Source organism: Sus scrofa, chromosome 11, assembly GCF_000003025.6.
Source record: "Sus scrofa isolate TJ Tabasco breed Duroc chromosome 11, Sscrofa11.1, whole genome shotgun sequence".
NCBI classification, from domain to species: domain Eukaryota; kingdom Metazoa; phylum Chordata; class Mammalia; order Artiodactyla; family Suidae; genus Sus; species Sus scrofa.
The window spans coordinates 19,301,955-19,318,358 of NC_010453.5; the positions used below are offsets into that span (position 1 = coordinate 19,301,955).

The 16,404-nt window shown below is 42.5% G+C and overlaps 1 protein-coding gene across 2 annotated transcripts in view; it reads right to left on the minus strand.

Moving 5' to 3' along the window:
• The window catches only part of RB1 (RB transcriptional corepressor 1), a 130,889-nt gene extending 115,201 nt beyond the window's left edge, over positions 1-15,688 (minus strand). Inside the window, exons 1-2 of one of the 2 annotated variants that reach the window (XM_013992198.2) lie at positions 15,387-15,681; positions 13,139-13,265 (exon numbers count right to left, since the gene is read on the minus strand). In XM_013992198.2, coding sequence (XP_013847652.2) covers positions 13,139-13,265; positions 15,387-15,550 — 291 coding nt within the window. In that variant the 5' untranslated portion in view covers positions 15,551-15,681. 2 annotated transcript variants of the gene reach the window in all.

Sequence of the window (16,404 nt, forward strand, 5' to 3'; positions counted from 1 at the left end):
ATAACAGAAATGAATGCAACTCTTTTTCTCCTGATGGCTTTATCAGCAAGAGAATTCTCTTTTTAACTTTTACCATTTTAATTATGATATGTCTTGGTGTGGGTCTCTCTGGGTTCATCTTGTTTAGGACTCTATTTCCTGTACCTGGATATTTGTTCCTTTGTCCACGTTTGAGAACTCTTCAGCCATAGTTTAATCAAATACATTTTCTAGTCCCTTCTCTCTCTCTACACCTTCTGGGACCCGTGTCATGTGAATGTTAGTACACTTAAGCTGTCTCAAAGGTCTCCTGAACTATTCTCATTTAGAACTTCTTTTTCCTTTTTGCTGTTCTGACTTGGTGATTTCCATTATCCTATCTTATAGATCCAGTATGTGTTCTTCTGCATCACTTAACCTGTTATTAACACTCTCCAGTGTGTTTTTCATTTCAACTGTTGCGTTCTTCAGCTCTGACTTGTTCTGATTCTTTGTGTTTTCTAGTTTCCTGTTAAAAATTCTCACTGGGGAAGTTCCTGTTGCAGCACAGGGGAAACGAATCTAACTAGTATCCATAAGGATGCGGGTTTGATCCCTGGCCTCGCTCACTGGGTTAAAGGATGCAGCATTGCCACGAGCTGTGGTATAGGTCGCAGATGTGGCTTGGATCCCATGTTGCTGTAGACTGGCAGTTGCAGCTCTGATTCAACCCCTAGCTTAGGAACTTCCATATGCCTTGGGGTGCAACTCTAAAAAAGAAAAAAAAAAAATTCTGTGTTCATCTATTCTTTTTTTTTTTTTTTTCTTTTCAGGGCCGAACCTGTGGCATATGGAAATTCCCAGGCTAGGGGTCTAATCGGAGCTACAGCTGCCCGCCTATGCCAGAGCCACAGCAATGCCAGATCTGAGCCACATCTGCGACCTACACCACAGCTCACAGCAACGCCGGATCCTTAACCCACTGAGCGAGGCCAGAGATCAAACCCACAACTTCATGGTTCCTAGTCAGATTCGTTTCCACTGCACCACGACAGGAATTCCATGTTCATCTACTCTTTTCCCCAGATTAGTCAGCATTATTACTGCTTTGAATTCTTTATCAAGCATTTACCTCTGTTTCATTACAGGCTTTCAGGGTTATTTTTCTTGCTCTTTCACTTGAACCATGTTCTTCTGTCTTCTCATTTTAACTTTCTCTGTCACCATGAAATTAGGTGAAACAGTTACCTATCATAGTCTTGAAGGCATGTCCTTGTGTGGGAAGGTCTCTAGGCAGCCTGCATGTGTCTAGTGGCTCTGGTGCAAGAGCTGTCAGATCTAAAGAGAGCACAGGCCACATTTTCCCCTGGGGTGTGCTGACAGCTACCACCTTGGTAGGAGGTAGGGCTAGAGTTGGAGTTGAGCCAGGTGCAAGCCCAGGCCTCTCCTCTGCTCAATGGCTGTCAATACCCTATGTGGGAGGGGCAGGGCTCAAGGAGCTGGGGCAGGAGTCCTGAGGGAGTTGGATTTTTGCCTGGTGTGGTGGCTGTCTCTGTCTTTGTATGAGGACCTGAGGGTGTGGGGCTGCAATTCTGAGCTGATTTTGCTTTCCCTCCCATCCCTGGTATACATGCCCTGGTTAGAGGCTGGGTCGGGACTTGAAGGGGTTGATGCCACAGTACTAACCTGATTTCTCTCCCTTCTAGGTGCACACAGGGACATGTGCTCCTTCAATGGCAGTTTCCATCCTGGAACTAGTTTTGCTCCCTCTTGAGTGTGTGCAAGAACACACGTGCACTTCACTGACAACATTCGCTGCCCAGAAACTGGTTTTGCTCTCTCTGGAGTGCACGCACTGACACATACACTGGCAGTGGCTGCTTCTGCCTGGTCATCAGACAGAAGCAGGGTCCATCAGGCTCGATTCCCTCCAAGAGTGCACACTCTCATCAGCAGCCCCTTCCTTAGTGGAGTGCGACGCCAGAGCAAGAGGGGCTAGAGTAGGATCCCTGTGCAGCCTGAGAGGTACACTGGGGTGGTCCAGGCAAGCCGGCCAGAACCCCAGGAAGTGTTCAATCTGCTGCCTCTGTGCTGTGACTGGGAGCAGGCAAGACTGTGCATACTCTTCAAGAGCAGTCTCAGTTTTCTCGCAGCCCTCCAATAAGCTCCACTCGTTGCCAAACCAGCCAAGGGGGTTGTCTTCACAGTCAGACCCTTAGGCTAGGGTGCTCAATATGGGGCTCGAATCCCTCACTCCCTCAGGATGATCGTCAAGCCTGTGACATCCCTTCCTCTTCTGTGTCCGGCACTAGGGGTGTAGGTCCCAACCAGACTGCTTCTCCTCCCTTCCTACCAGACTCTGTGTGGTTCTTCCTTTACGGCCTTGACTGTGGCAGGTCAATTTCACCAAGCACTGCCCTACATGCAGTTGTAGTTCCGATGTGTTGGTGAGTGAAGGTGAGCTCAGCGTCCTTCTATACCACCTTGATCTCTCTCCTCCCTCTGCACTATTTCACAGCAGCTGCACTAATGTATGTTCTTACCAACAGGGTCCTAGAGGTTCTCTTTTCTCTGCAGTCTCACCAATATTTCTTATTTCTTATACTTTTGAAAAAAGCCATTCTAACGTGATATTTTATTGTGGTTTTTGGTCTGCATTTCTCTGATGATTAGAGATGTGAAGCACCTTTTCATGTTTGCCATCTGTTTGTCTTCCAGGAAAAAATGTCTACTCAGCTCCTCTTCTCATTTTTAATTGGTTTGGATTTTTGCTATTGAGCTGTATGAGTTTTTTTTTTTTTTTTTTTTTCCTGGTCTTTTGTCTTTTAGGGCTGCACCCGGGGCATATGAAGGTTACCAGGCTAGAGGTCTAATCAAAGTTGTAGCTGCTGGCCTACACCACAGCCACAGCAATGCCAGATCTGAGCTGCGTCTGCGACCTACACCACAGCTCACGGCAACGCCAGATCCTTAACCCACTGAGTGAGGCCAGGGATGAACCCCCAACCTCATGGTTCCTAGTCGGATTCATTTCCACTGTGCCACCACAAGAACTCCCGAGTTGTATGAGTTCTTTATGTACTTTGGATATTAATCCCTTATCAGATATGACTTGCAAATGTTTTCTCCCAATCAAGTTCCCTTTTCATGTTTTTGATAGTTTCCAGTATAGCTTTTTTTTGATGTAGTCCTCCTTGTTTACTTTTGCTCTTGTGGCCTTTGCTTTCGGTGTCAAATCCAAAAAAAAAAAAAAAACACACTGCCAAAGACCAATGGCAAGGAGCCTACCACCCATGCTTTCTTCTAGGAGTTTATGCTTTCTCATGTTCAAGTCTTTAATCCACTTTCAGTTAATTTTTGTATATTGTTTGAAACAGTGATCTAGTTTCATTTTTTTGCATGTAGCCGTCCAGTTTTCTCAGCACCTTTTATTGAAGAGACTACCCTATCCTAAAGTATTTGACATAAATTAATTGATCAAAAATGTGTAGGTTTATTTCTGGGCTCTCTATTCTTTTCTACTGGTCTATGTGTCTGATTACCAATTCCATTCTACTATAGCTTTGTAATATAGTTTGAAATCAGGAAGTGTGATGGCAACATTTAGATACAATACCAAAAGCGTGATTCATAAAAGAAGGATTTATAACCTAGACTTAATTAAACATTTCTGCTCTGTGAAAGACACTGTCAAGAGAATGAGAAGGCAAGCCACACAGTGGGAAAAAATATCTGCAAAAGATACATCTGAAAAGGACTGTTATACAAAATATGTGAACTCCTCCTAAAATATACTAAGACAATAAACACCTGATTAAAAAGTCAGCACACAGTGGGAACAGACACCTCTCCAAAGAAGATGTACAGATGGCAAGTAAGCATATAAAAATATGTTCAGCATCATATGTCATTAGAGAATTACAAATTAAAACAATGAGATACCGCACCTATTAGAATGGCCAAAATTCAAAACACTGACAACATCAAGTGCTGACAAGAATGTGGAACAATAAAAACTTTCGTTAATGGTACAGCCACTATGGATACAATTTGGAGGTTTCTTACAAAAATAAACATACTTCACCACAGGATCTTACCATACAATCCAGCAATCATATTCCTTGGTATTTACTTAGAGTTGAAAACTGGGAGTTCCCGTCGTGGCGCAGTGGTTAACGAATCCGACTAGGAACCATGAGGTTGCGGGTTCGATCCCTGGCCTCGCTCAATGGGTTAAGGATCCAGTGTTGCTGTGAGCTGTGGTGTAGGTTAAACACGCAGCTCAGAGCTGGCATTGCTGCAGCTGTGATTCAACCTCTAGCCTGGGAACCTCTGTATGTGCGGGTTCGGCCCTAAAAAGATCAAAAAAGTGCTAACAAAAAAGCTAGGAGGAGTTCCCGTCGTGGCGCAGTGGTTAATGAATCCGACTAGGAACCATGAGGTTGCGGGTTCGGTCCCTGCCCTTGCTCAGTGGGTTAACGATCCGGCGTTGCCGTGAGCTGTGGTGTAGGTTGCAGAAGCGGCTCGGATCCCGCGTTGCTGTGGCTCTGGCGTAGGCCAGTGGCTACGGCTCCAATTCGACCCCTAGCCTGGGAACCTCCATATGCCGCGGGAGCAGCCCAAAGAAATAGCAAAAAAAAAGACAAAAAAAAAAAAAAGAGTTGAAAACTGATGTCTGTACAAAAACCTATACATGGGGGTCTAATCAGAGCTACAGCTGCTGGCCACAGCCATGTGGGATCCAAGCCACATCTGCGACCTACACCACAGCTCACAGCAACACTGGATCCTTAACCTACTGAGCGAGGCCAGGGATTGAACCCACAACCTCATGGTTCCCAGTAGGATTTGTTTCTGCTGCGCCACAACATGAACTCCAGAGCACAGATATCTTTCAATAAGTAAATGGTTATACAAACTGTGGTCCAACCATACCATAGATAACTACAAAAAAAAAAAAAAAAAAAAAGAGTTCCCATCATGGCTCAGGGGTTAACAAACCTGTCTAGTATCCATGAGGACACGGGTTTGATCCCTGGCCTCACTCAGTGGGTTAAAGATCTGGCGTTGCCAAGAGCTGTGGTGTAGGTCGAAGATGCAGCCTGGATTCCATGCTGCTGTGGCGTAGGCCAGCAGCTACAGCTCCAACTAGAACCCTAGCCTGGGAACCTCCAGATGCCACGGGTGGGGCCCTAAAGAGACAAAAGACAAAAAAAAAAAAAAAAAAAATGGGGGGGGGACAAACTATTTGCAATGGAATGGATTGTGATTCCCCCATTCCCGCCCCACGCCCCACAATTTTCAGGTACGGCAAGCTAAAATGAGGACAGAAGTGTAGGCCTAATCCAATCTGACCAGCATTCTTACATGAACAGGAAATCTGGGCACACAAAAAGGCATTAGAGATGTGCACACAGGAAAACCATCCGAGAACACAAGGGAAAGGCAACCATCTCCATCTGCATGTCAAAGAGGGAGGCCTCAGAAAAAAGCAAACAGGCCTAGTCTTATCTAGGACTTCTAGGCTCCAGAATTATGAGAAAATGTATTTCTGTTGTTTAGCCACCCAGTCTGTAGTATTTTGTCATGGCAGCCCTAGCAAACTAATATGTTGGCATTTAACATCTCAAGGGAATTATGCTGAGTGAAAAAAGACAATCCCAAAGATTAAACACTATATGATCTCATATACATTCCGTTCTTGAAATTATGAAATACTGCTGACCCTTGAAGAACAAGGCTACAAACTCTGTGTGTCCACTTATAGGAAGATTTTTTTCAACAGTAAATACTAAAGTAACACCTGGCCCGAGATTGGCTGAATTCTCAGATGTGGAACAGCAGAAAAGAAGAATCTTGCATATGAAGAAACTGCATAATGGAGGGCCAACTATAAGTAACATGACTGTTGACTGTGTGCCCCTAACCCCCCACTGTTCGGGCGTCAATTGTATGTCATGCCGTCATCGAATAAAGATCTTATTAAATGTCTATGTAGAGAGTTCCCATTGTGGTGCAGTGGAAACAAATCTAGGAACCATGAGGTTGCAGGTTCGATTCCTGGCTTCGCTCAATGGGTTGAGGATCCGGCGTTGCCATGAGCTGTGATGTAGGTCACAAGAAGCAGCTCAGATCCCACATTGCTGTGGCTGTGGTGTAGGCCGGCAGCTACAGCTCCGATTCGACCCCTAGCCTGGGAACTTCCATATGGCAAGGGTCGCGGCCCTAAAAAGCAAAAAAAAAAAAAAAATCTAAGTATACTCAAACTGGTCTATTGGTACTGTCAAGTAATACTTTAAAAGATGATTATTATCACTGGTCATCTCTGGAGGATGTTAGAGAACAAACACATCAGCTTGAAAACTAATCAATAAAAGCCAAGAATAAAGCACTTATCCTACCTTTCCTGAATGATGTGTACTTCGGAGTAAAAAGAGTTGATGGAGGAAAGTCTCTCTTTATGCAAGATTTACAACTAATACTTGAAAAGGGAATGATATAGTCCTAAGTTCACCACTTAGCAACCCCTAATGGAGCCAAGTCAGTGGTCATCAATGATAGCTTACATCAAAAAAAATAAAATAAAATAAAAAGAGATAACAAGCATTAAGTGCCTACTAATGGGCATACAAAACAACATCTCTGAAGTACTACTTCCAGAAAATATCAAACCAGGACCTGATCAGACCTCTAGATCCATTTCTAGGAAATACAAAGAATTAGACAAATATGTAAAATAATGAAGGAGGTACAATCTGTAAAATACACACGGAGAGAAACTCCACAGGATAAAAAATACAGTTTCTTCAACAAATAAATTGAAAAAAATGAGAGGAAACGAAGAAGAGAAGGAAGAAGTGAAACGTACATATTACAAGAGATTTAAGACACAAATCAACCAATCACACTGTATGGACCTTATTTAAATCCTGACTAGAACACACTGAAAAAAAAAAAAAGAATTTATGAAACAATAAAATCTGAACATTGAACATTTTATATTAAGGAAATTTCATTGATTTTGTTAGGTATGATGAACTGTGGTCATTTTTTGAGCATTCTTTTTTCCCTACACATACTAAAATATGCATGGATGAAACATCATACCTGGGATTTACTTTATAATAATCTGGAGCCAGGGAGAAATACGGTTTGGCCACAACTGATAACTGGTGAAGCTGGTTAAGAGGTTATCTGAGAGTTCATACTATTTTCTCTATCTACTTTTATAAGTATCTGACATTCTCTATAATATTTTTAAAGATTAATCCTAGAAAAGTTTTCTATCAGAATTTTTATCAAAAGAAGCTGCAGATATCCTACATCTATATAACACAAATGTAACATTCATGTACATGTTCTTCAGTGAATTTGTCTCAGCAATTCCCACATGCAATCAGGAAAAAAAAACAAAAAGGGTACATATATTGCTAAGGACTAGAAAATAACAGGTAAAGAGACTTTTCATTACACATAATTTTAAAACAGATATTCTGCTAAGTTTATTAAGAAACTTCTTCATATTCTGCAGTACAGCTTAAATGGAATGCCTAGTATTACTCCAACTCCAAACTATTCTTTTCAATTATCTTTCTAAACATACGACCTCTAAAAAAATGCCCCTATCAAAGGCAATATATTTCAAAACTCGAATATACATACATTCACTGCATATATATATATATATATATATATATATATATATATATATATGCAAAGCCCTAAAAGGTTGATATTCAAACATTATTTCTGCTTTACAGATAAGCAAATCAAGACTGGAGAATTAACCAATTTGCCTAAAATCATATAGCCATACTCCAACTACAATCAAAGCCTTTAGCTTTGAAGTCCAAGGCCTTTTCTGTTCTACGGCACTGCCACTTAGGATGCAGAAAAAAAAAAACCCAAAATTCCAACAACTGATTCACCCTAAGTCATAGTATGAAAAGCACTCCTGGCCAATTTCTTGATGAAAGTCCCCAAGTTAGGGGTTGAATCAGAGCTGCAGCTGAGGCCTATGCCATAGCCACAGCAACAGTGGATCCAAGCCACCTCTGCCACCTATACTGCAGCCAGATCTTTAACCCACTGAGGCCACAGATCGAACCCGAATCCTCACAGAGACAATGTTGGGTCCTTAACACTCTATGCTACAATGGGAACTCTGCAAGTTCCTTATTTTATTCATAAGCCATAAGCAGCATGAACACAGTCTAATCTTAGGACAGCAATCACATATTACACACGTAATCATTTACACAAAAAAGAGACACTTCTAGACAAAATATCTCAACTCTTTAAAAGAATTTTTAAAAAATATGCTCAACATCACTAATTATCAGAGAAATGCAAATCAAAACTACAATGAGGTACTATCCCACAATGGTCAGAATGGCCATCAATAAGTCTACAAATAACAAATGGCCATCAATAAGTCTACAAATAACAAATTCTGGAGACAGTGTACAGAAAAGGGAACAGTGTTGGTGGGAATGTAAATTGGTACAACCACTCTGGAAAACAGTATAGAGGTTCCTCAGAAAACTAAAAATAGAACTATCTTATGACCCAGCAATCCTACTCCTGGACATACATCAGGACAAAACTACAACTCAAAAAGATACCTGCACCCATGTATTCACTGGAGCACAGTTCACAACAGCCAAGGCATGGAAACAACCTAAAAATGTCCAGTGACAGATGAGTGGATGAAGAAGATGTGGTACATATACTCAATGGAATAGTCCTCAGCCATTAAAAAGGAAATAATGCCATCTGCAGCAACACGGATGCAACTAGAAATTCTCATACTAAATGTAATAAGTCAGAGAGAGAGAGACAAATGCCATATGATATCACTTATATGTGGAATCTAAAATATGGCACAAATGAACCTTCTACGGAACAAAAACAGACTCACCAACATGGAGACCAGACTTGTGATTGCCATGGGGAAGGGAAGGGAGTAAGATGGACTGGGAGTTTGGGGTTAGTAGATGCAAACTATCACATTTAGAATGGAGAAGCAATGAGGTCCTGCTATATAGCACATGGAACTATATCCAATTACTTGTGACAGGACATAAAGGAACATAGTATGAAAAAAAAGAATGTATATATATGTATGACTGGGTCACCTTGCTGTACAGCAGAAATTAACAGAACATTATAAATCAATTATAATTTTTTAAATAAAGTATTGATATGCTTTCATGTATGCATAACTTTTTTTATTCTCAAACAGCTTAAAAAATGTGTATCTTAACAAAAATACAACAGAATCTCTACACATTCATTTAAAAATCAACCACTTTTTTGAAGTTCCCATTGTGGTGCATTGGAAACGAATGTGACTTTGAGGTTGCAGGTTTGATCCCTGGCCTCACTCTGTGTGTTAAGGATCTGGCGTTGCTGTGAGCTGTGGTATAGGTCACAGATGCAGCTCGGATCCTGTGTTGCTGTGGCTGCGGTGTAGGCAGGCAGCTTTAGCTCGGATTCAACCCCTCGCCTGGGAACCTCCATATGCCATGGGTGCAGCCCTTAAAGAGAAAAAAATTTTTTTAATTCAACCATTTTAACTGATTTCTAAATTCTTCTTAAAATTATTAGTTTAGGAGTTCCCGTCATGGCGCAGTGGTTAACGAATCCAACTAGGAACCATGAGGTTGCGGGTTCGATCCCTGGCCTTGCTCAGTGGGTTAAGGATCCAGCATTGCCGTGAGCTGTGGGGTCCGTTGTAGACATGGCTCAGATCCCACGTTGCTGTGGCTGTGGAGTAGGCCAGAGGCTACAGCTCCAATTCAACCCCCAGCCTGGGAACCTCCACATGCCTCGAGAGTGGCCCAAGAAAATGGCAAAAAGACAAAAAAATATATATATATATATTTATATATATATATTAGTTTACTGATTAATATAAGATTTTCTGGGCATTCCCTAGAAGTCCAGTGGTTAGGATTTTGTATTGCTACTGCTGTGGTTCAGGTTTGATCCATATGCCCAGGAACTTCTGCATGTCATGGCTGCAGCCAAATTTGCTACTGCTGTGGTTCAGGTTTGATCCATATGCCCAGGAACTTCTGCATGTCATGGCTGCAGCCAAAAAATAAAGAATTTCTGCAGTAATCCATAAGTAAAATAATTTTGTTTGCATGATCTAATATAGTCACTCATTTACACTAAAAAGTACTTTATATGAATTTTTTAAAGATTTTTATCTTTTCTACTATAGCTGATTTACAATGTTCTGTCAATTTCTGCTGTACAGCAAAGTGACCCAGTCATACTATATGAATGAATTTATTTAATCCACAAAATAACTCCAAGATTCAGAAATCACTGTTAGTCCCATTTACATATAAGAAAACTAAGCCTTAGAGATTTAGGTAACTTGTTCAAAATCACAGAGCCAATAAATGGTAGATCTGAGACTTGACTCAGTGAGTCTGATGACAAATCCTTGTTCTTAATCCATTCCTTATTCCAATAAACAGTACCTATTTTCAGTTGCCAAAAGTGCCTGGAGTTACCACATTTCTCTTTTGGTTTCAAAGAAGAAACAGCCAATTGGAATTAGAACAGCTGCATTAGAAACAAGTTCATCTTGTCATTCATTCACTCCTCAGCATACAATGTGTCACATTCTCCTTTAGAAATCACTGAATAAATGAAGGTTATCAGACCACGCTTCAAAAACCTATCACTTAAAATAATAGGTCTATGTAAAAGTCTGGTGAATCCTAACAGGAGAATACACCATCCTGCTGTACCCAACAAAAAGGTACCCAAAATCCCAAAGGTAACATGAAACTCCTTGTCTTCCTCATCACACAACCAGAAATGACTTCATGTGGCCCAGTCCCCATTATGAGCTCCATCAGGAGATGAGTTTTAAACTGCACCAGTTTCCATGGAAGGTAGGGACAAAGCCAGAAGAAGAAATGGGTAGGAATATTTATTCATATACATATTCAAGTCTTAAAGCCTAAAACTTTTACTGCTACAGTGCAGTTAAAAAAAAAAAAAGTTTCGGGAGTTTCTATTGCGGCTCGGTGGGTTAAGGACCTGTGAGGACATGGTGATCCCTGGCCTTGCTCTGTGGGTCAAGGATCCAGCACTGCCACAAGCTGCGGCATAGGTTGCACATGCAGCTAGAATGGGTGTTGCCCTGGCTGGGGCATAGGCCTCAGCTGCAGCTCCAATTCAATCCCCACCCCAGGAACTTCCGTACGCCGTAGGTGCCACCATTAAAAAAAAAAAAAAAAAAAAATCGTATGAACTAGCCTGCAAACTTAACCACCATATTGTATTTGCAAAGAGCTTTGAACCCACTGAAAAACTGAAAACTACCAATACTCTCTAAATCAACTATCCCTTCTCAACTTTCTGAAAAATAAAAGTCTGGTATTTACAGAAGAGAGAAGTGAAGGAGTTATAACTCTAATTGCATATGCACAAAAACAGCTTGGCAGGTCAAGAACCCAAATCAGCAGAAATATCTATCAGATGCTTTGGGACAATAATACCAAAGTCATTCAGCTAAGACACTTTAAGTATTCCTTTTCAATAAGGAGTTCTAGAGTATGTTCAGATCTTTGGAATTATGAGATTTGTTTTGTGTCTTTTTTTTTTTTTTTTAACCAGATGTGAATTTTTGTGTTCCTACAAAATTCATATGCTGAACACCTAATGCCCAATGTGACAATATTAGGAGACGGGATCTTTAGGAGGTGATCAGGTCAGGAGGGCAGAGCCCTCATGAATGGAACTAGGGCCCTTATAAAAGAGGCCAGCAAAAGCCCCCACCTCTTTTGTCAAGTGGGGCCAGTGACAAGGCACTATCTATGAATAAGGAAATGGGCCCTCTCTAGACACAGAATCTGCCACCACCATGATCCCGGACTTTCCAGCTTCCAGAACTGTGAGAAATCCATGTCAATTGTTTATATACTACCCAGTCTATGGTATTTTGTTGTAACAGTCCAAGTAGTCAAAGACAGCAGAGATTTAAGATGGTTTTAAATAGTTATTTTTATGGGGTATACATCAACATGTTTTGTTGTGTCGATCTGATCAGTAAAGACAGATGCGTGGTATAATACAATGCTGATGAGGAAGTAAACTCATTAAAAGTGTCTGCAGTAAAACTTAGCAATAATTACCAAGAGTTTTGTACATGTTCATAGCTTTTGATTCAGTAAGTAAACTTGTAAGAATGTATTCTATTAATCAGAGATTCATTCATAAATTTATCGAAGACTTACTTTGTGCCAGACCTCATTCTTATGAAGGATGCTTATCACATTATTTTATAGCTCCAAAAGGTTAGGGGAAAAAATATCCAATAACGGTAAGAGTTAACAAATTAAAATACATCTAATGGATAAAATATTATGCTACCACTGGAAACTACATTATCAAATATCAAAAAATATTTCATAATATAAGAAAAAGCTATGTTAAGAAAAAATTTTTTAGAACAAGACACAAAACTATATGTAACTACATGTAAATATATATAACTTATGTGTATGATCCCAAATCTATGTTTCAGATCTTATTAGTCAGGATCCTTGGTTAAGTTGTTAACCTCACTCTACTTCAGCATCTTCATCTATAAAACAAAGGTTTTACATTTTACTTGTAAAATAAAGATGTTTATATTTCACATCTCAATGATTGTCAAATGAGTTATTTGCAAAATGCTTATAATATTTCCCAGTACACATAAAGCACCAATGATTATCTGTTGGTGGTATTATTATTATTATCTACATACGCAAAAAAATGCAAGAAATGTTTCAAAATATTATCAAGGATTCTGAATTCTGACAAAACTAATTCCAAGGCAGTCAGGAAATTTCAACACTGTGCATTATGAGATATTAAAAATTATTTTATGAGGTATGGCTTTGTTTTTTTAAAGTCTTTATGGCACAATGAAGTATTTACAAATAAAATATGATATTTATGAGTTGTTTTAAAATGCTTTTGGTGGGGAGCTAACATAGGGAGTTTTTTTCCTTAATTTTTAGTTTTATCAGAAGTAAGTTACCTCTGAATAATAGACTTGTTCCTAGCTTTAGTTTATATTTTTCTATTTTCCAAATTTTCTATGGTGATTTAAAATAATTTTTAAAATGAGAAAAATATTTTCAAAAAATTTTAAGACAATCCTTACCAATACTCCATCCACAGATGAAACCTTCTCCCAAGTTAACCAAGCTCTTTCTCTGACATGATCTGCTATCTTTAATTTCTGACATAATGTAGTAAAATCAGGTTCTTCAGTTTCTTCAAATGCAAGCCTACCAAATGAAAATATAATATAAAAGGCACTTTTATAATCAAATTAATTACGTAAGCATTGGTTTCACTGGTTTGCATATAATATAGCACTATTCTGAAAGACATCACCAAATACTTTGGGATCTTAACTATCGCTTAAAAAATTACACTTAGAATTTAAACGTATGTTGATCTTTTCAGTATTTCCAAAATAAGAGTACCACATAGTGAAAAATGTTTGCTGGCCTGGTAAATCATAGGAACTTCAGTGCAGCAACATAGCTTTGGGAAGAAAAGCAAGTACAATAGCTACAGCTGTTAGGAAAAATTGGGACAGTAACAGAAAAGGAAAGCCATAGATAACATTACAGAACCAATTCAGTATCGGTGACTTTGCTAAAATGCAGTCCACTCTCAACAACGATTCATTTAATCTCTCTACCTACTACTAGTGTTTCTTATATGATTAAATTATTGATATGCTTATTTCAGCCTTTTCTCCTTGATCTTCCTTAACCAAGATAGGCAGTCAAAAAATTCTTGTTGGCTAATTCTTATTCATTCACTTAATATCTATTTGACATAAGAATAGTATAGTACAAGGAACAGCTAATAATTTTTTAGTATTTACTATGCTCCATATGAACAGGATTTAAATGAATTGATGGGGTTTAGATGCATGGTTTAATACATACATAAGCCCTAACAGGTAAGTACTCTGATGATCACAAATCAGAGAAGTTAAAGCACTCACCTGAGATCACAGCGAGTAAGTGGGAAGCTCTAATATAAACCCAGTAATCTAACTCTCTAATCCATGCCCCTGACCCTATTCCAGACTGCCAAACCTCCTTTGAAACACAATTAACTTTTGGTTATCTCAAGAATGAAGACTGTGTGCTGTTCTGGTATTTCCAAAAGCCCACTTCAGTCCCTAACAATGTGTCCTAGGGCGGTGAAAGAAATAGGACTTGCTGACGGATCAGAACTGCAGGAAAGAGTGGTGAGGATCAGCAGAGTCCCATCCCCTGGCAATTGATGCGTAGTCTCAAAGGAGGGCCAGTGCTAACAATGATAATGACAATTACACTCTTTCGATCTTGGCTTCTAAACCGTAAAGCATCACAATCAAGAAAAATAAGATGCTGCAATAACTATCTCCCTATATTATCATGGACTCGCTGAAATTTAGAATCCACCTGGGGGGAAAATTAATTTTATGTGAGCACAAGAACACTAATCTTGTTCCCAAACAAATACAAAAGAGACACCAAGATCCTTGCTGGCTCAAAGCCAAAAGGCAAAATGGAAGAAAAAAAGAGGCAGCCTGAAGCAGACTATCATGCAAGAAGAGTTTTATGCAACAAGAAAAATGAGAACGTTCAGAAACTTCGAAGCTCTTGAGCTAAATGTCTCACAAAACTTTTACCGATACAACAAGTTCCTCTTAGAGAGCTATGTTCCACCAGTCACTACCGAAGGCTTAGAACTCAAAGCACTCTTTACAAGGGAACCCCGAAAAGCACCCCAGCCGAGCTCCCGGAGGGGCAACTGCCACCCAGAACCCTGCACTTCACGTCCGGTGGCATCTCTGCAGCAGTATCCAAGGTTTTCCTGGCTGGCCTCTCCCAGGACTGGGCTTCAGATGAGTCGCACGCCCAGAGGAAAACACTTCCAAATGTTGCACCGCGGGAGACCAAAACAGAAAGTCGAAAGACCACCGGAGGACTACAAATCTCAAATGGGGAAAAACCTCTCCAGCAATCTAGTCTTTCTTTTCTTTTTTTCTTTCTTCTGCATTTGATGGGGTCTGCAAACGACCCGCCGCCTGCGAGGCTCCCGTCTCGCGGAGGAAAGGCGGCACCTGTCACTTCGCTCAGCGACCCGAGCCCCACCCGCTCGACACCTGTCAAGCGGGAGCCGAAACCCCTCCCGGCCGCCCTCCCCTCGTTCCCGACCCCAGACCCCTGTCAGCCTCCTCCCGGCGCTCCGCCGCCGCGGGGGGCCGGGGAGGACCCTCCTCCCGCCGGGACCCGGCCCGGGCGGAGACGCGCCCCCGCCTAGACGCCGCGGCGCCCGCCGACGCACCCCCGGGGCGCCCTTCCCGCGCGCTGGCCGCCGCGACGGGTCGGCTCGCTCACCTGACCAGAGGCAGGTCCTCGGGGCCGCTGTCCTGCTCGGGGTCCTCCTCAGGCTGCGGTGGCGGCGGTGGCGGCGGCGGCGGCGGCGGCGGCGGGGGCTCCGCAGCAGCAGCGGCGGCGGCGGCGGCGGCGGCGGCTGCTCTCCGGGGGGTTTTGGGCGGCATGACGCCCTCCCAGGGCCGGTGCCGGCGAGCGCTGAAGGAGGGCCGGGGCAGGAGGACACGCGCACGTCAGGGCACGCCCCGTCCTCTCCCGACTCCCGTTACAAAAATAATTTGAACGTCCCCTGAGAAAAACCGGACGAGCCCTCCCCCGCCCGGCAACCGAGCGCCGCGTCCAACCGCGGGAAAACGTCACTTCCGCCCGCGGCGTCACGTCCGCGAGGCTCCCGGGCCCGCTGGCGTTTGGAGGGCACCGGGGCGCCGAGCGGGGCGCGGGGCGAGGGCGCGCGGTCGGGCGGGGAACCCGGGCCTGGAGATCCAGGCGCGCTCCCTGAGGCAGCCGCCGCCGCCTGAACCTGCCTCGCGCCGAAACTCGCCCCTCCAGGCTTGGGTGCCGGTAACCGGGCGCTACCCAGCCTGGTGGGTGAGAGCGGGCCCCACCTCAATCTGCGGGTGGATCTGGGGCCCGGCTCGAGCCCGCGGGGAATATCGGGCGAGCGCACCCTGGGCCGGCACGCCCCTCTCCTCCGCGGGCGTCGCCCTCGCTTTCGCCCGCCCTCCTCCCGCCCAATCCGTTAAGCGAATCGGCCAAAACAAAAACACTTCTGGAATGCCTGTTAGGAGCTGAGTTTGGCCAACCCCTAGGAGATCCCAAGGAGGGGACAATGACTGGCCTTTTAGAGCTCTTTTTAGGGAAAGGGGTGGGAGCTGTGAGCAAAGAACTGATTATCGGGTGCTAAGTGTTTTAATCGCGCTGTGAAAACTGAAGCCACGGTTGAAATGTTTAAGGGACTTCTTCCGAGGAGCAGTAGCATTTGAATGGAAGTTAGCCAGACAGACCTAACATTTAAGGAGGG